This window comes from Littorina saxatilis, linkage group LG2, assembly GCF_037325665.1.
Source record: "Littorina saxatilis isolate snail1 linkage group LG2, US_GU_Lsax_2.0, whole genome shotgun sequence".
NCBI classification, from domain to species: Eukaryota; Metazoa; Mollusca; class Gastropoda; order Littorinimorpha; family Littorinidae; genus Littorina; species Littorina saxatilis.
In genome coordinates, this window is record NC_090246.1 from 88,421,752 (window position 1) to 88,442,523 (window position 20,772).

General features: G+C 44.2%; 1 protein-coding gene and 1 long non-coding RNA gene across 2 annotated transcripts in view; one reads left to right on the plus strand and one right to left on the minus strand.

Annotated features, from left to right (window-relative positions):
- LOC138960441 (salivary glue protein Sgs-3-like) overlaps positions 1 to 9,600 on the minus strand; it is a 12,947-nt gene extending 3,347 nt beyond the window's left edge. Inside the window, exons 1-6 of the mRNA XM_070332353.1 lie at positions 9,380 to 9,600; positions 7,645 to 7,695; positions 6,859 to 7,128; positions 3,460 to 3,801; positions 2,157 to 2,289; positions 1,512 to 1,534 (exon numbers count right to left, since the gene is read on the minus strand). Of these exons, the coding sequence (XP_070188454.1) occupies positions 1,512 to 1,534; positions 2,157 to 2,289; positions 3,460 to 3,801; positions 6,859 to 7,128; positions 7,645 to 7,695; positions 9,380 to 9,410 (850 nt within the window). The 5' untranslated portion in view covers positions 9,411 to 9,600. The remainder of the gene's footprint in view (positions 1 to 1,511; positions 1,535 to 2,156; positions 2,290 to 3,459; positions 3,802 to 6,858; positions 7,129 to 7,644; positions 7,696 to 9,379) is intronic.
- The window catches only part of LOC138960075 (uncharacterized), a 261,944-nt gene that overhangs the window by 96,802 nt on the left and 144,370 nt on the right, over positions 1 to 20,772 (plus strand). The gene's annotated exons all lie outside the window — the stretch shown is intronic.

Below are 20,772 nucleotides of genomic sequence, written 5' to 3' on the forward strand. Positions count from 1 at the left end.
AACTAGCGGCAGGTAGTTTAGATTCTTTAACTTCAAATCAGCTGATAAGTGTGGACCATTTAACATGATTTTAGCTGCCCGACGATGTAGAGAGTTTAACTTTTTCTTGCGAATATCAGAGACGCCATCCCATAGAGTTGATGCGCAATTAATATGGGATAAGATGTGGGCATGATAAAATAGTATTAGTGTTGCGATATCGACATATTGCTTTAACTTTTATAGCAGAAACAAATTCTTGGATACTTTTTGACAAATATAATGCACATGAGATTGCCATTTTAATTCTTGATCGACTATCACACCCAAAACACGAAGTTCCGTTTCCTGCTGAACAGGTTGTGATTCCAGAGAAAGATTTAACTTAAGAGTTCGTGACTGGTGTTTTTGTCTTGCTGTAATAATCATGCTTTTTACATTTAGTCAAGTTTTGACTAAATGTTTTAACGTAGAGGGGGGAATCGAGACGAGGGTCGTGGTGTATGTGTGTGTGTGTGTGTGTGTCTGTCTGTCTGTCTGTGTGTGTGTGTAGAGCGATTCAGACTAAACTACTGGACCGATCTTTATGAAATTTGACATGAGAGTTCCTGGGTATGATATCCCCGGACGTTTTTTTCTTTTTTTCGATAAATGTCTTTGATGACGTCATATCCGGCTTTTTGTAAAAGTTGAGGCGGCACTGTCACACCCTCATTTTTCAATCAAATTGATTGAAATGTTGGCCAAGCAATCTTCGACGAAGGCCTGACTTCGGTATTGCATTTCAGCTTGGTGGTTTAAAAATTAATTAATGACTTTGATCATTAAAAATCTGAAAATTGCAAAAAAAATATTTTTTTTATAAAACGATCCAAATTTACGTTCATTTTATTTTTCATCATTTTCTGATTCCAAAAACATATAAATATGTTATATTTGGATTAAAAACAAGCTCTGAAAATTAAAAATATAAAAATTATGATCAAAATTAAATTTCCGAAATCGTTTTAAAAACTATTTGATCTTATTCCTTGTCGGTTCCTGATTCCAAAAACATATAGATATGATATGTTTGGATTGAAAACACGCTCAGAAAGTTAAAACGAAGAGAGGTACAGTAAAGCGTGCTATGAAGCACAGCGCAACCGCTACCGCGCCAAACAGGCTCGTCACTTTCACTGCCTTTTGCACTAGCGGCGGACTACGTTCAGTTTCATTCTGAGTTCCACAGCTTGACTAAATGTAGTAATTTCGCCTTACGCGACTTGTTGTCTTTCCTGGGTGCACTATCATAAAATTCTGGTTACACCAACTGTTGACTTCATTCAGACTAGACTGTAAGGAAATTTCAATTTCTTGAACAGTCCTACAGCTTGTGTGAAGCGTCGAATCATCTGCAAAAAATTCCGTTTTAACTTTGGAATTAGATATATGAAAAGGGAGGTCATTAATGAATACACAAAACAAAATAGGCCCTAAAACTGACCCCTGGGGGACTCCACTCTTTAAACATCCTTTGGGAGATGTTTTACCGTTTATAGAAACATACTGTGTTCTGTTGACAAGATATGATTTAAAGAATGAACACGTTGTGGGATTGTTCGCGTACAATGCGAGTTTATGTAAAAGTAATGTGTGATCTATAAGATCAAAAGCTTTCTTAAAATCAAGAAATACAGCCCCTGATATGTCCGAACGATTAATTGCCGATAGCCAGTTATCACATAGTGATGAAAGAGCCGTACTACATGAATGTTTCGGACGAAACCCAGATTGAAAGTTGTGAAATAATTTGCACCTTTCCATGTAGTTCAGAAGATTCTTCTGGATGTGCTTCTCTAAAGGCTTTGATAAAATAGGAAGCAATGAAATTGGCCTGAAGTTATTAGGGTCAGACACATCTTTATTTTTAGGAAGTGGAACGACCTTTGCCGTTTTAAATGCATCCGGAAAAATATTTTGTTCAATGCAAAGATTATACACAGACGTTAGGGATTCCACTATGTATGTTTAAAAGGGCATATTACTATGTGAGATAAAACGAGGCATTTTCACATAAAGTGTCGAACCTTCTCTTCAGCTACAATGCATGATCAGGCCACTGTTTGTTTTCGATGATAAGACCGGTCGGGAAATTGAAAACATTTTTTGTCTTGGCCTGCCACACACTGCCTTACTTTCTGGTCAACTCGTGGGAGCCATCCGCATGGTTGACGTAGCCGTTGGCACAGTACGGGGACTCGGGGGGACACTCCATGATCCATTCCACTTCATGCTCACACTGCCACTCCGAGCACACGTGGCAAGTTGCTGGGGACATTAGAGGTAGAGGATGTCATTTCATGTTCATTTTCATTTCAATAATGTATTGCGGAAAGCTAGCAGCAACACAGTCGCGCTACCCAGGTATTTGCGCTTATGGCAGAATGACCGAGGTCTTTTGCGTACCAGAGTGGTGACACAGGGATGGGACATGGTAACCGTCTCTGAGTCGGCACACCATGTTGACCGGTGTCCGTCTGTAATGCAGTACAAGCTCCTATAACGACCCCTCCCAAGAACGACCCCTCCCAAGAACGACCCCTCCCAAGAACGACCCCTCCCAAGAACGACCCCCCCCCCCCCCCCCAGAATGTAATACATCTACAAATTCTCACTGTGCACAGAATGGACCCAAGCTGGGTTTTTTTTTTAATATATGACCGAGTCGAGGTATGTTCTTGTGCTTTTTTCAAAAGCTGACAAGATCTGAAAAGCTTGACTGTTTACACGCGCCTATTTCCGATTATCTTAAAGTTCAGTTTCAGTTTCATTTTCAGTTTCCCCCGAGTATGAAAATAGATATAAGAATGATGTCTGTCAGTCTGTATGCCTGAATCTGATCATGACGTTGCAGGATCCGCTCCACTTCAAGGCAACACTGCGGTTAAACACACAGACGACACATCGCTTGGTAGGCTAGAAGGTAGGCCTACAATCCGTTGGTTTTTTACCTGACCAAAACCGGCGCGGCAGTCTCTTTCCTTCCCATACGAAGCGTGTGACGTGCTATGCCCTTTTCACGTGCGTGAAAACAATTGATATCGCAACGGTACTCATAATTCTGTTGTCTCGGTCCCTCTTTTTGTCTGTGTGTCTGTCTGTTTACGCTTCTGTGTTCATTGTCGTGCATGAGTCTCTGTCTCTATCTCTGTCTTTGTCTCCTTCTGTTTGTCTCTATCTCAGTCTTTGTCTGTCTGTCCGTCTCTCTGTCTCTCTCTGTATCTGTCTCTGTCTCTCTCTGTCTTTCTCTGTCTTTCTCTCTCTCTCCCTCTCTCTGTCTCTCTCTCTGTCTGTCTGTCTGTCTGTCTGTCTCTCTCTCTCTCTCTCTCTCTCTCTCTCTCTCTCTCTCTCTCTCTCTCTCTCTCTCTATCTCTCTATCTCTCTCTCATAAATGGTTCGAGGTATGCGAACATAACACACAGAATACTAGACACTCACTTGGTTTAGATGTCGTCGTTGTGGGTGTTGACGTCGTTGTTATGGGTGTTGATGTCGTCGTCGTTGGTCTAGATGTCGTCGTTGTTGGCTCCGATGTCGTCGTTGTTGGCTCCGATGTCGTCGTTGGTATGGACGTCGTCGTTGGCATGGATGTCGTCGTTGGAATGGACGTCGTCGTTGGCATGGATGTCGTCGTTGGCATGGATGTCGTCGTTGGCATGGATGTCGTCGTTGGCATGGATGTCGTCGTTGGCATGGATGTCGTCGTTGGCATGGATGTCGTCGTTGGCATGGATGTCGTCGTTGGCATGGATGTCGTCGGTTTGGCTGTAGGGGCTGTGTCTGCAAGAAAGGCAATATTTCGACAACAAGATAATGCATAATTATGACCAGGACATCAGCATTGTGAGTGTGTGTGTGTGTGTGTGTGTGTGCATGTATGTGTGTGTGTGTGTGTGTATGTGTGTGTATGTATGTGTGTGTGTGTGTATGTATGTAGGTGTATGTGTGTGTGTGTATGTATGTGTGAGTGTGTGTGTGTGTGTGTGAGTGTGTGCGTGTGCGTGTGTATGTATGTGTGTGTGAGTGTGTGTGTGTGTATGTATGTGTGTGTGTGTGTGTGTGTGTGTGTGTGTATACTGTGTGTGTGTGTCTGTGTGTTTCTATCTGTGTGAGATAGTCTGTGTTTGTGCGTGCGTGCGTGCGTGCGTGCATGCACGCGTGCGTATGTGTGTGCAAATGTGAGTGTGGGCGGCGGGGAGGGGGGGGGGGGTGCGTACAAGTGTCTTGAGTCACCATCATCACTGTCATCATCACCAACACCACCACACCCAACACCCAGCATTATCATCAATGACAACAAGTGTCGTTACATTCTACTTTCAGCCACAGCCACGCTACGAGTCAGTTTCCACGCCATGCTGACCGCAGACTTCACCAGCACCGGAACTCTCACGCCGTTCACCGTCATCACCAACGAGGGGGACGCCTTCAGTGGAACATCAGGAATCTTCAGAGCACCACGGAGAGGAACATACTTCTTTGTGGCGTCAGCGGGAACAACCCGCAGTGACCAGTGGATTAGGTTGTCCCTGCTGAAAGGCTATGTGACCGTGTCACGGGCGTACACACAAGAGTATTCTAATTACAACACGATGGGATCGGTGCAGGCCACGCTAGCTGTACCTCGAGGCGGGTCAACATGTCTCGCTGCACAGCGATTCATCAAATACATTCTATGACTTCTACTCCACCTCGTTCACTGGGTTCCTGATCCGCGCCGACGACTAACGGAAGAAACGTCATCAGCAGATCCAAAAACAAAGAGACTGCCAACGTTCCAAAATTCCAAAATTCCAAAATGTGTGTGTGTATGTGTGTGTGTGTGTGTGTGTGTGTGTGTGTGTATATGTGTGTGTGTGTGTCCTGTGCGTACGTGCGTGCGTGCGTGCGTGCGTGCATGCGTGCGAGTGTGCGTGCTCCTCCTACTCCTTCTACTACGACTGCTTCTGCTGCTGCTCCATCTCCTCCTCCCCCCCTCCCTCCTCCTACTACTACTGCCGTTACTACTACTACTACTACTTCTACCACTACTGCTACTACTACTACTACTGCTACTACTGCTGCTGCTGCTGCTGCTGCTGCTGCTGCTACTGCTACTACGAAGGTGCTTTTAAATGAAACAGCAACATTAACAACAACAACAAGAACAACAAATACAACAACAACAAAACACCGCCACCACCACCACAACCACAACAACAAGAACAACTTCTTCTTCTTCTTGCGTTCGCCGTCACACCATCAGTTTAGTCTGCGAGACGAATGACGTCGTGGCTTCCAGGTCTTGTCTGCTCCCATAGAGTTTGGTGCGGAGAGGGACTGATGCTGGCCACACTTTGTCTCTGATTGGTTTGAGTTGGGGGCATGTCATTAAGACATGTTCTGGAGTCTGGTCTTCCAGACCACAGGGACAGGTTGGTGATGGGGTCAGCTTCAGCTTCCTGAACATGTGGGCGTTGAGGCGACAGTGACCAGTTCGTAGTCGCATGATCACTACTTGCTGCCATCGTTCTAGGAGATGATATGCGTCTCTCGTGGATTGTGGTCGCATTGCTGCCTTCACGAGGGTTTTCTTTTCAGCGAAGCTGACTGGGTTGTCTGGTTGTTCCTCCCTGGCTCCGAGTTTGGCGAGCTCATCAGCTGTTTCATTGCCTGGAATTCCGCAGTGTGCTGGAACCCATTGCAGGACTACTCGTCGAGTCTTGGCAAGCTCCTGGAGTTTCTCCATCAGACGAGGAAGTTTGTTTCCTGCAAGGGCTTCCAGGGCAGACAGTGCATCGGAGAGGAAAACAACTTGGGGGCATTCGCTTTCCGAGTCATGAATCATGGAGGCTGCTTGCATGATGGCCTGAACTTCTGCTGCATAGTTTGAGCAGTACTTTCCTGTTGGTATCCCTGCTGTAGAAGTGTGCCCCTCAGGAGATCTGACAAGTACACCTGCTCCTCCATTGGCCACGGCGTTTGTTGCTGAACCGTCTGTATACGCGTGGATCCAGGCGTCTTCAGGGTACCGTTCAGCAATCATGGCGAGTGTTAGGGTGCGCCTGGCAGTGTCGTTCTGGGAATCTCTTGAGGTAACGTAGGGGACTGTGGTGGAGATGTGAAGATTCTTGTAGTCTTCATTCCATGGCTGCGGCAGATCTGAGAAGCTGATTGGTAGTGCTGATGTAGGTACAGAGGCTTGGTGCTCTCTGGCAAGTCTCTTGCTTTCATGTAAGAAGCTGCTGCGCTTGAGGCGGTTCTTTGTCAGGTTATCCATCCTCTTCTTCATCGGATGTGCAGGCAGGCACTTGAATTTCTCTGTCTGAACCATGACCTTGGCGTCTCTTCTCTGACTGAGGGGTTGAATGGCAGCAACTTCTTCCATGGCCTTTATTGGTGTGGATCTCATCGATCCAGTAATGATCCTGAGGGCTTGGTTTTGGACCCTGTCCAGTGTCTGCTGGTGGGTCTTCGCTGCTGTAGACCAAGCTGTGGAGCCATACTCAAGATGGGGCCTGACTGCTCCCTGGTAGACTCGCTTGAGTATCTCTTCGTTTGCTCCCCAGCTGGTTCCGGCTAGCTTCCGCATGATGGCAAGCTTGCGCCTGGCCTTTGCTTCAGCATTGTGGATGTGGGGTTTCCAGGTCTGTTTCTTGTCAAAAGTGACACCAAGATATGTTGCCTCGTACAAGAACAACAAAAACAACAACATCTACAACAACAACATCTACAACAACAATAACAGCAACAACATTTACGACGGCAGCAACAACAACATCAACAACATAAACAAAACAAAAAAGACAACATCAACAACAACAACAACAAAAAACAACAACAACAAACACAACTCACGCTGCGGCTCGTCACAGGTACCGCATGTTTTTCGGCAGACCCGGTGTGTTTCGGGCAGACGACAGAAGTGGGACAGCTCTGGGCAGCGCGGGTCATCGTCCTCACAGGGCAGTGTGGCCAGAGCACGGTTAGTGTCGCACTGACCACACGTTTTTCTGCACGCCTTGATGATCTCTGGCTGACCACAGAAGTGCAATAATGCAGGACATCCCGAGTTTTCGTCCTCACAGGTCAGTTCCCGGGATGTAGACCCGATGGAGCTGGCTGATGCTAAAATGTGAAGATGAAGAAAGAGTTGATCTTGAGAAACACAAAGGAATGTAAGCGATCTCAATGCATGCGACATGTGCGATATACTAGACTCAAGGCTCAACTGGTTTACTGGTCCATGACCAAGGGGGAAGGGGATGTGGGTGGCTTCAGAATAACACAAAACTCATCGAAATCGAACAACAGTGCACATCTGCGTACAGGTACCCCCGTTATTCACGATATAGTAATGAGAGGTATGCGGATCCACTCTCTCAATTACTCTGTTGCACGTGCCGTATGCATTGTAAGCGCTTACTTACCTTTCTTTCTCAGATCTTAAAACAGCGCTCTGGGTTGTTTGTTTAAGATTCTTTGAAGAAACGGTTGATTTGAAGAATTCCAAGGGTAAGCCTACGTTATCCATCGACGACCAACAGCGCTCTGAGCGAATTATTTCATTTCTAACCAAACAAAATTGTTGCCATGATTGTGCATGCGTGCGTGAGTGTGTGAGCGCGTGTGTTTTGTACCTACCAAGAATGATGCGTTGCAAGGAGCACGTCAAAGCAAAAACTAACAGCAGTCCTGAAACGAAACAACAAACATTAACACAAGATTAGAACATTTACCCGGAGTACCTCAAATTCATCGAACTTCAAGAATGATTTGCTGGCTAATACTACTACTACCAAGAAAAAAAAAGAACAAGAACAAGAAGATAACAAGTCGCGTAAGGCGAAAATACAACATTTAGTCAAGTAGCTGTCGAACTCACAGAATGAAACTGAACGCAATGCAATGTTTCAGCAAGACCGTAGCATCGTCAGTCCACCGCTCATGGCGAAGGCAGTGAAATTGACAAGAAGAGCGGGGTAGTAGTTGCGCTGAGAAGGATAGCACGCTTTTCTGTACCTCTCTTCGTTTTAACTTTCTGAGCGTGTTTTTAATCCAAACATATCATATCTATCAGGGCCGGACTACCGGGGGGGTTATGGGGGTTGCGCAACCCCCCCCCCCCCCCCCTAGCCTGAACATGTACCTTACTTATTTAAAACATTTTTTATTATTGCTTATTTTATGCCGTTTCATGCAAGGAGCGACCATTTTCTTACCTCAGAATATGACCTACCCATCAGCTTCAGGGGGCGAAGCCCCCTGACCCCCACAAGGGGCTCTGCCCCTTGACCCCGCCCAGGGGCGGACGAGGGGGGTGGGTGGGTTCTAGGGTTTCCGGACCCACCTTATAAATATAAAAATATAAAAATATTGAATGAGGTATGCATTTCTTTATTTTACATTGAGTTTCAATTTTGGGGGTTATAATCAGTGACAAAATCTGCTGCCTGAAACTGGTAATGATCATCCTCAGAATGCACCAGATTGCACCATTTTGCATCCTTTTTTTCAAAATTTTCCGGGGGAGCATGCCCCCGGACCCCCCTAGCAAGCTAGGCGCTTCGCGCCGTCGGCTCGGCGCTTCGCACCTTCACACCCATATCTTCACAATATACTTTTCAAATCCCCCCCCCCCCCCCCCAATAAAATGAACTGATCCGCCACTGCCGCCAGGGGGGATATCCCCCTGGACCACCTCTAGCAACCCCCCTCCCCTCCTCTTAGCCTAGTCCGGCCCTGTCTATATGTTTTTGGAATCAGGAACCGACAAGAAATAAGATGAAAGTGTTTTTAAATTGATTTCGAAAAAAAAATGTTGATGATAATTTTTATATTTTTAATTTTCAGAGCTTGTTTTTAATCCAAATATAACATATGTATATGTTTTGGGAATCAGAAAATGATGGAGAATAAGATGAACGTAAATTTGGATCGTTTCATAATTTGTTATTTTTTTTACAATTTTTAGATTTTTAATGACCAAAGTCATTAATTAATTTTTAAGCCACCGAGCTGAAATGCAATACCGAGGTCAGGGCTTCGTCGAAGATTACTTGACCAAAATTTCAACCAATTTGGTTGAAAAATGAGAGCGTGACAGTGCCGCCTCAACTTTCACGAAAAGCCGGATATGACGTCATCAAAGACATTTATCGAAAAAATGAAAAAAACGTCTGGGGATTTCATATCCAGGAACTCTCATGTCAAATTTCATAAAGATCGGTCCAGTAGTTTTCTCTGAATCGCCCTACACACACACACAGACACACATACACCATATGACCCTCGTCTCGATTCCCCCCTCTACGTTAATACATTTAGTCAAAACTTGACTAAATGTAAAAAGACAAAGAAAAGAAAACATGTGCTTTACCTTGTACTATACTTCCCACAGTAGTTGCCATGATAAATTGTGAAGACTGAACCCAAACGTTAACAAATCGTTGCCTTTACACTGCGATAAAGCTGCTGTGGACTTTAAATTCAAAGAAAACAACACAAGACGCTGGAACTAGCAGAGGAATGTGCCCCGAATGTGCTCGTTTCTGGCAAAGCATGTGTTAGCGCAACATCGTCGAACGACTGGGAACCGTTTTCGAAACCCAGTTTTGTAATCTTACTTTTGGACTACAATCCCAACGCAGATAAGACTTCTTTGTGAAAGGTTTAAGTCAAAGCACAGGCGGAAGGTATCGTCCACTGGACTACTACTATCACAGAAAGACTACAAGGTACGTCTCTCACCTTCGAGTCTTCTGTGTTCTTGGAGTCGCTTCCTGGGGAAAAATATTGTTCAAGACGGTTTGCCTCTTCCTACAGTCTGTGTACATGTAAGGTCAAATAAATACAGTTGAATGATTGTTTGAACTGTATGTACCTTTAATTTTCAGCTTCCGTCCCTTGCAGGTTGTTTTTAACCATCATTTGGACGAATCTTCGTTTGCGAGCCGCTAATATCCACTTCGTTTCAAATCATGCATCCGCACCGAATATGCATACCAGCGCTCATTGGTTAATAACAGGATATTCGATGATTATTTTCCCGTGGGTAGCTTCCCTTTGCTGCACAATATTTACATATGTTTTAGACCAATGAGCGCTGGTATGCATATTCGGTGCGGATGCATGATTTGAAACGAAGTGGATATTAGCGGCTCGCAAACGAAGATTCGTCCAAACAACCTGCAAGGGACAGAAGCTGAAAATTAAAGGTACATACAGTTCAAACAATCATTCAACTGTATTTATTTGACCTTACACAGACTGTAGGAAGAGGCAAACCGTCTTGAACAATATTTTTCCCCAGGAAGCGACTCCAAGAACACAGAAGACTCGAAGGTGAGTGACGTACCTTGTAGTCTTTCTGTGATAGTAGTAGTCCAGTGGACGATACCTTCCGCCTGTGGTCAAAGATCATAAATTTAGCCGCAAAACCTGAAGCGATGAAAATTGCTTGGCGTTCTTAAGTGTACAGCTCAGTTAGTGTTTGCTTTGTTGACCTCGTATCAAATACATCAAGAAGAATTGATGGGCGCACTTACAAAAGGGGTTACAGGAACGTACAGATTTATGGTACATAGAGTCACTGGACGTTCCTATCTGTGAATTCGGTTTGCACCCAATTACACGCAGTATTTTACACCGAAGTGAAGTACCAGTTCACAATAGTCTGCCTCAGAAAAAAAATTGAAGCGATCTTGACCTTAAAGATGCTTTTATTACCGTGTCGTCCATTTTCTCAATCACTATAGATTCCTTCACGCTGTTACATGGAATGAAAGAGCACATTTCCACGTGAAAACACACTTGAAACGTACAGCTAAATGATAGCTACATTTATGTGCAGTGTGAGAATGTTTTGCCAAATTTCAATTTGCATAAATGTTCATGCAACGGGCAGGACGTCAGTTAGACAGAAAGGTAGTCATACAGACAGGTATACAGACAGACAGACAGACAGATCAATCAATCAATCAATATGAGGCTTATATCGCGCGTATTCCGTGGGTACAGTTCTAAGCGCAGGGATTTTTTTTATTCTTTTTATTTTTTTATGCAATTTATATCGCGCACATATTCAAGGCGCGGGGATTTATTTATGCCGTGTGAGATGGAATTGTTTTACACAATACATCACGCATTGACATCGGCCAGCAGATCGCAGCCATTTCGGCGCATATCCTACTTTTCGCGGCTTATTATTCCAAGTCACACGGGTATTTTGGTGGACATTTTTACCCTGGACCCCCACTTTCAATTTGTTTTAGAGGGTCCCTGGACCCCCACTTTCAATTTGTTTTAGAGGGTCCCTGGACCCCACTTTCAATTTGTTTTAGAGGGTCCATGGACCCCCACTTTCAATTTGTTTTAGAGGGTCCCTGGACCCCCACTTTCAATTTGTTTTAGAGGGTCCCTGGACCCCCACTTTCAATTTGTTTTAGAGGGTCCCTGGACCCCCACTTTCAATTTGTTTTAGAGGGTCCCTGGACCCCCACTTTCAATTTGTTTTAGAGGGTCCCTGGACCCCCACTTTCAATTTGTTTTAGAGGGTCCCTGGACCCCCACTTTCAATTTGTTTAGAGGGTCCCTGGACCCCCACTTTCAATTTGTTTTAGAGGGTCCATGGACCCCCACTTTCAATTTGTTTTAGAGGGTCCCTGGACCCCCACTTTCAATTTGTTTTAGAGGGTCCCTGGACCCCCACTTTCAATTTGTTTTAGAGGGTCCCTGGACCCCCACTTTCAATTTGTTTTAGAGGGTCTCTGGACCCCCACTTTCAATTTGTTTTAGAGGGTCCCTGGACCCCCACTTTCAATTTGTTTTAGAGGGTCTCTGGACCCCCACTTTCAATTTGTTTTAGAAGGTCCATGGACCCCCACTTTCAATTTGTTTTAGAGGGTCCCTGGACCCCCACTTTCAATTTGTTTTAGAGGGTCCCTGGACCCCCACTTTCAATTTGTTTTAGAGGGTCCATGGACCCCCACTTTCAATTTGTTTTAGAGGGTCCCTGGACCCCCACTTTCAATTTGTTTTAGAGGGTCCCTGGACCCCCACTTTCAATTTGTTTTAGAGGGTCCCTGGACCCCCACTTTCAATTTGTTTTAGAGGGTCCCTGGACCCCCACTTTCAATTTGTTTTAGAGGGTCCCTGGACCCCCACTTTCAATTTGTTTTAGAGGGTCCCTGGACCCCCACTTTCAATATGTTTTAGAGGGTCCATGGACCCCCACTTTCAATTTGTTTTAGAGGGTCCCTGGACCCCCACTTTCAATTTGTTTTAGAGGGTCCCTGGACCCCCACTTTCAATTTGTTTTAGAGGGTCCCTGGACCCCCACTTTCAATATGTTTTAGAGGGTCCATGGACCCCCACTTTCAATTTGTTTTAGAGGGTCCCTGGACCCCCACTTTCAATTTGTTTTAGAGGGTCCCTGGACCCCCACTTTCAATTTGTTTTAGAGGGTCCCTGGACACCACTTTCAATTTGTTTTAGAGGGTCCCTGGACCCCCACTTTCAATTTGTTTTAGAGGGTCCCTGGACCCCCACTTTCAATTTGTTTTAGAGGGTCCATGGACCCCCACTTTCAATTTGATTTTGAGGGTCCCTGGACCCCCACTTTCAATTTGTTTTAGAGGGTCCCTGGACCCCCACTTTCAATTTGTTTTAGAGGGTCCCTGGACCCCCACTTTCAATTTGTTTTAGAGGGTCCCTGGACCCCCACTTTCAATTTGTTTTAGATCGTCCATGGACCCCCACTTTCAATTTGTTTTAGAGGGTCCCTGGACCCCCACTTTCAATTTGTTTTAGAGGGTCCCTGGACCCCCACTTTCAATTTGATTTAGAGGGTCCCTGGACCCCCACTTTCAATTTGTTTTAGAGGGTCCATGGACCCCACTTTCAATGTGTTTTAGAGGGTCCCTGGACCCCCACTTTCAATTTGCTTTTGAGGGTCCATGGACCCCTCAGCGGACTTATGTCTAGACAAACTTATAATCAGGCAAAACATATGCTCAGAAATAACTTATGACCAGACAGAACGTTTGACCATAGAACTAAGTGATTATGAACACAGTTTCAGCAGTCCATTGGCGGGGTTGCTTCTGTGAAGAAGGTACATGTACTACTGAAAAACACCGCAACAAACTGTGTTGTTTACTTCTAAACCTTGCGTGACCTTCTTCTTTACCTTCCCTATTTCTATCTTTTCGAACAATTATCTGTCCCTCGATCAAGTGGGTTTTTATATTTAGTCAAGTTTTGACTAAATGTTTTAACATAGAGGGGGGAATCGAGACGAGGGTCGTTGTGTATGTGTGTGTGTGTGTGTCTGTCTGTCTGTGTGTGTGTGTAGAGCGATTCAGACTAAACTACTGGACCGATCTTTATGAAATTTGACATGAGAGTTCCTGGGTATGATATCCTCAGACGTTTTTTTCATTTTTTTGATAAATGTCTTTGATGACGTCATATCCGGCTTTTCGTGAAAGTTGAGGCGGCACTGTCACGCTCTCATTTTTCAACCAAATTGGTTGAAATTTTGGTCAAGTAATCTCCGACGAAGCCCGGACTTAAAAACACTTTCATATTATTCCTTGTCGGTTCCTGATTCCAAAAACATATAGATATGATATGTTTGGATTGAAAACACGCTCAGAAAGTTAAAACGAAGAGAAGGTACAGAAAAGCGTGCTATCATTCTCAGCGCAACTACTACCCCGCTCTTCTTGTCAATTTCACTGCCTTTGCCATGAGCGGTGGACTGACGATGCTACGAGTATACGGTCTTGCTGCGTTGCATTGCGTTCAGTTTCATTCTGTGAGTTCGACAGCTACTTGACTAAATGTTGTATTTTCGCCTTACGCGACTTGTTTTTTTTAATGTTAAAAAATTGTTTCCAATTGGTATGCACTGCAATAACCTCAAAGATCCACTTTCATTTTTCAGTCGCCAAGCATCTTATCTTCGTCACTTTGACAGGACACACGTAATTTGCAGGTATGTGTGGATAGCGTGTTCTGATACAAAGCTTACTCGAAATGCAGTTAGAGTACCGTGCCCGTCTCTTAAATCCTCACCCCACCACCCCGGCATCACCACCACCACCCTCCTCTCTAAAAAGTAGCACTTATGTTTTACCGATAGCAGTTGTTGATTGTGCAACAACGCCGTAAAAGGCCACTAATAAGAATAAGGATAAGATTCATATGGTCCTGTGAGGTTACCTTCATGGTAATTCGGGTTGCTTTCTCCCTCGGGAAAGCGAGCTGCTATACTTGCAGCTGTGAACTTGGGTTCTTTATCGTGCGCATGCGTGCACACGGGGATGTTCGGACACCGAGGAGAGTCTGCACAAAGTAGACTCTGGGAAATAAATCACTCGCCGAACGTGGGGATCAACCCACGCCGATAGCGACAACTGATTTTGAAGCCAGCGCCGCTACCGACTGAGCTATTTCCCCGCCCCTGAATAAGTGCCTTTACCAACACAACTGATAACAAGGACTAGATTATAGCTGCCCTGTTCTACTTTCTCTTCCAGGGTTTGCCCTCTAAGTTGGCACGATAATAAATGCCGTCGCAATAATGGTGCTGTCACACTCTAGCGTTTTAGAGAAACTTATGTCTAGCTTATGAAAAGTCAAAAAATAATGTCAATCCGTTGGCATACGTCCAAAAAAAGCACAAACATTCTAAATTGGACTTATGCATAACGTATTCATAGCGTACGTCTTACTTGTTAGAAATACATCACTAACTTATATAAAACTTATGATAGCGTATCATAGCGTATGACCAGCGTATGTCTAGCGGTCTCGCCTTATGCCCAACGTATGAGAAACTTATGAGAAACCTATGCGCAGCGGGCTCGGCGTTACAAGTAGGCTAAGTAACGAAAAGGTAATCGATAAGTAAGCTGTATGGTACACCTTCCTGCTAGCGTATCTCGACGTATCTCAACGTATCGCGACGTATGAGTAAACTACCTGTAACGTATTTAACATATGCGTAGCGTATTTCTAGCGTATGCCTAACGTATGAAGAGTTGTACGTCGGCATACGTCCACAAATTTTGAACATGCTCAATAAATAAAATTCGGTTTCAGCGTACAACAACGTATGCCAGCTTATGCCAGCTTATACCAGCGTGCTTTTAACGTATGCTACTTATACCAAACCTACCCCTAACTTATGTCAAACGTACTCCAGCGTTTCGATGAAAATTCTCATATTAATTCAGCATAAGTTACTGCTATACGCTATAGTGTGACAGCCCCATAAGCAAAACACTGTATACGGTGTATTTTTCGGGCATGTGCACTTTGAACTTATAAAATAGAACCGCCTGAGATCTCTCTGTCATTCAACCTGTGTCTTCATTACTTTTCACTCGTGGGTTAAACTGACCAGCACTGTCTATAACTCTTTGTTTTCTGATAACAGGTTGTATTGTATATAGATAACAAGAGCAGACTGTCGAAACAGCCATGTTTTGGATGCTTCTTACAACGCTTCTGCCTTGTGAGTACAGTTCAATACTTTTTTTTTAAATATATAAAAAAAATAAACACAAACACTCAGGCACACAGACGAATACTTTTCCACTCGGAAACATACTCTCTTGTTAATTTTTTTTTTTTTTTTTTTTTTGGGGGGGGGATCAGCTTTTTCTCAGATATAAGGGCTTACAAACGGAGGTGTCTTATTATACAACCTTATCAACATTTTTAAAATATTTATGTGAGGGGAAATGAAATAAATAAAGAATAAATCAATCAATTAATAAATCAATTAATCAATGCATAAGCAATAAAATAGTAACATAATGTCATAAATAAATACATGGAGAAAATGAATGTTAAATATATTATTTGTTTATGTAATTGTCAACTATTTTAAGTATTTGTAGGTTTTTTTCTGCACCACAGTAACCACAGCTCTCCAGTGGACCGACTCGCTGACCAACAACACAGTGATGACCGTGTGTTCCGCCAGCGACATACACCTTCCCTGGAACTTCACCCTGTCACCTGCCGAGCGTATCGTGGACATCAAATGGATCTACCGGGCGGAGGACGGCTCTGAGGGACTGATCGCCATCTTTGCTGCCGGTCAGATCACCACAACGCCAGCTTACCATGGCCGCGTGCAGTGGACTGGCCAGGGAGGGATCGTGGTCAGTCAGGCTGCTGTTGCAGAGTCCGGTCACTACATAATAATAGTCAGCACTGAGGATTCTTCGAACCACCTGGCCAGGTTTTCCAAGATTGTCTACGTTCATATGGCTGGTGAGTTGATCACAGGTGGTTTTCCTGTTGTTATGTGTCTGTTGACCTGCTCCAAATCTCAGCTTTCTTCAGTCTAGATATTTACATTGATCTATTTCTTTCCTTTCGAGTTCTCACCTCGTTCCGTAATGCACAGTGCCATGTTCTAAGCAAGGTATATATTTGTATTTTGTAACTCTGCTATATTGTTGCTACAGCCCACAGCAGAGAGCGGCAAGTTGCACGTGCTTCAGGAACCAGACACGGTGTTTGATAACACGACGGGACAGATGAGAGTGGAGCTGACGTGTGGGGTTCTGGCTTTCCCAGGTCACCCTGCTGTCCACGTCGTCTGGACGGTCAGTTTGCGTATGGAATTTCATTAGCAGGATTTTTCTCCCCCCCCCCCCTTTTTTTGTGTGTGTTGTTCGTTAGGTTGGTGTACTAATTGTTTGGATAATTGTCTGTTGATTGGCTGTTTGGGGTGTTGATGTTGATTGTTGCTGTTGCTGTTGTTGTTGTTGTAGTTGTTGTTGTTGTTGATGTTGTTGTTGTTGTTGTTGGTGGTGGTGGTGGTGGTGGTGGTGTTGTTGTTGTTGTTGTTGTTGTTGCTTGAAACGTTTTTGGAATCTGCAAGTGAACAATTAAGTTGCAGCCTATATTTGTTCTTACAATCAACAGCGGACTAGGTTTTTGAAACATTAGGCGCGTGTTTTCACTTACCTGTTTATGGAGATTGCATTACTTGACGATAACTTATGTCTAGATATGTCTCGCTGTGTGTATGCATATCTTTATCCGTATCCTCATCCTTATCAATAAGCTCATTCAAATGTTCACCAGACCCCAGACGGCCACACGGTGGAGAGTTCCAGTCAACACAACGGTACATTGCATCTCCTCCTGCCCAACCCTCCGCCTGGGGGTAACTACACCTGCACTCTCCCGCTCCTCTCCCCAGCCACACGCTGTCTCCCGCCACTCTCCCCGCTGCTAGAGGGCGCCACTGTCACTGTGGATGAGGTCAATGCCAGCTTCGCTCTACTGGAGGCCAGGCAGACAGAGACAGAGGTCCGGTTAGAGTCCAAGCTGAATGAGACAGAAGAAAGGCTGAGTAAGACAGAGGCCAAGCAGAGAGAGACAGAGACCAAACAGCAAAACATGCTAGCACTAATGTCTACTGAAAACGCAAGGTTGAAAGCTGAGGTGGATTCACTCAAGAACGAAAACGACCATCAAAACAATGATATCAGCGCCTTACAGAACACAACGGAGTCACTCAAAGATCAGCTTGGCATGTCTATAAATGTGTTGCTGTCAGTGTGTGTATGCATATGTGTGTGCGTGTGTGTGTGTGTGTGTGTGTGCGTGTGTGTGTGTGTGTGTGTATGTGTGTGTGTATGTATATATATGTGTGTGTGTGTGTGTGTGTGTGTGTGTTTCTATCTGTGTTAGAGAGTCTGTGTTTGTGCGTGCGTGCGTGCGTGCGTGCGTGCGTGCGTGCATGCACGCGTGCGTATGTGTGTGCAAATGTGTGTGTGGGCGGCGGGGGGGGTGTGGGTGCGTACAAGTGTCTTGTGTCATCATCATCACTGTCATCATCACCAACACCACCACACCCAGCACCCAGCATTATCATCAATGACAACAAGTGTCGTTACATTCTACTTTCAGCCACAGCCACGCTACGAGTCAGTTTCCACGCCATGCTGACCGCAGACTTCACCAGCACCGGAACTCTCACGCCGTTCACCGTCATCACCAACGAGGGGGACGCCTTCAGTGGAACATCAGGAATCTTCAGAGCACCAAGGAGAGGAACATACTTCTTTGTGGCGTCAGCGGGAACAACCCGCAGTGACCAGTGGATTAGGTTGTCCCTGCTGAAGGGCTATGTGACCGTGTCACGGGCGTACACACAAGAGTATTCTAATTACAACACGATGGGATCGGTGCAGGCCACGCTGTACCTCGAGGCGGGTCAACATGTCTCGCTGCACAGCGATTCATCAAATACATTCTATGATTCCTACTCCACCTCGTTCACTGGGTTCCTGATCCGCGCCGACGACTAACGGAAGAAACGTCATCAGCAGATCCAAAAACAAAGAGATTGCCAACGTTCCAAAATTCCAAAATTCCAAATTCAAAATGAAAAGTCATCAGCAGAGTCTTTCTCTATTCCGCTTCAAGTGATTCAAAGAGTGATTCCCGTGAATAGAACTCAAAACAAATACCTGTGATTGTTATTAATTCCTCCGTCACCACAAAGTTGACTCCTGATCTTCGCCGACAACTAGCCGATGAAAATCGAAAACTGGTTTTATTGACCATTCTTCCTGAAGTGACTTAAAAGAGTAATGCGATTGAACAAAACACACAGGAAATACCTGTAAGTCAAGTGCTACACGTTGTATCCCTATTTCACCACATACTCCACTGGATGTTTGACCCCAGCCGATAACAAAAAGAGGAGAAAAGTGAACGTCAGTGTCTTTGACCATTCTGCTTGAAGTGACCCAAAGTGTGTTACGTTGAGAACACTTGAAGGAACTGATTGTGTGATTCAAGTGCTACACGTGTATTTCTCCTTGGCCACATCGCGTTCTGGGTTCCTCATCCTTTCCGACGATGACAAGAGAAAACGTTAACGTCTGTAGTTGCTTTGGCTGTATTCTGCTTGGAGCGTTTCAAGAAGTGACTTATAGAGCTTATGAAAACAATAAGGGTGTGTCACACAATTATTAATGATATATATATGTACTATTTAATGAAGAAATGTCAGTTAAAAAAAGACCAATGAAGAAGGATGCTTCCCGCAACAACAACAAATACAACAACAACAAAACAAAAGGGTAAACAAGGCAAGCAAGTAAGGTTGAAGCAGACTGCATGCAACTGAGGTAAAAAGAATAAAATTAGAAGAATTTTTTTTTTTAAATAACGATGTGGCATTGATTCTATATCACCGCCTTACTTGATTTGGTTTAAACAAGAATTTATTACGAAAATACAGGGTGGCATGTATAGTACAATATAAACATGTGTAAGAATAAAGGCCTTCCTGGATTTCTTTTCCGTGACGACAATCGGCTGAATCTGAAATGAACATCTTGACAAGAAGTTACATAGATGGTGTGTAATTTTTTTGTTCTTTGCACCCGAGTGTTTTATTGAAGCAGTTGTCCTTGAACGATTTTGAATTATATTGCCATCAGTGGGTGGATGCTAAATAAACAACAATTTTGTCAGTACTTTTTTTTTATTGGTGTGTCTATTTTGCTGGTTGAGATAACTCGCCAGAAATAATCGATGAGGAAATGTTGTTGATGTCATAACAAATAGGACGGTAATTGTTTCTTATACTGACTGATTAGGTATGAATATAATAATTCACATTGATTGGACAATCATCTCTTGGCAGATCTTTAAGAAATCGCAGAGTTTATGTTCAAATATATTTCATTACTTTATTGTCCCATCGCTGGGAAATTCGGGTCGCTTCCTCCCAGTGGAAAGCTAGCAGCAACGGAGTTGCGCTACCCAGGTGTCTGCGTGTTTAGGTGTATTCAGCCACCTGCACTTATGGCAGAATGACCAAGGTCTTTTACGTGCCATTGTGATGACACGGGGGTGGGACATGGCTTCCGTCTCTGGGTCTGCACATAAAGTTGACCCGTGTCCGTCCCGGCCCGAATTCGAACCTGCGACCTTTCGATCACAAGTCCAGTGCTCTACCAACTGAGCTACCGGGCCCCCATACACAGTATGTCAAGAAATTTTTGAAAATGTTACCTCGGATTTCAAACCAGCGGAATATGTTTATAACACAGACAAGTCACGGCACATTATATATCAATGTAAAGCTTATTAATTGCTCTATCTGAAAAAAACATGTTAGATTTGTGAATTATCTCTCTTTCATTGAATTAGAGAACAGTTATTGCCCTTTTTGGGGGAAAAAGGAATTTTGAAACAAACTGGTATTTTTTGACAATTTCAAATGGAGCAATTGTAAAACAAAAGGTTCCAATTATACCCTTTCACAACCTTCTCTGTAGAGAACCATACCGTTTGAGCCGATTATGTGAAAACACGCGCGCATGATACAATGCAAGAGGGACGTGACGCAGATTTCAATGTATATAAGTGATTTGTATAAGTAGTTCCTGGTTCACAGGAAAAAATTCTGTTTGTTGCATTCAGACAATAAAGTTTTATGGATCTGAATTGAATTGAATTGAACCAATGTACATAATTTCAGCGCGCTATTCTGGCCATCTGGCCAACTGTCGTCCTCATCTCTAAGGCAGACTGATACCAAGAGGTGTAAGTTACACCCTCCTTCAGGCTCAGGCATTTTCAAACGCTCGACTCAAGACTATACACTCTAAAAAGCAGCTGACAAGGTTTGAAATATCAGTTCAGATTTCATGTCACAACAGTGTGAACCAGTACCACAGCCGCTCATACTTTCCGATCAACATCACCGAACCCTCACTA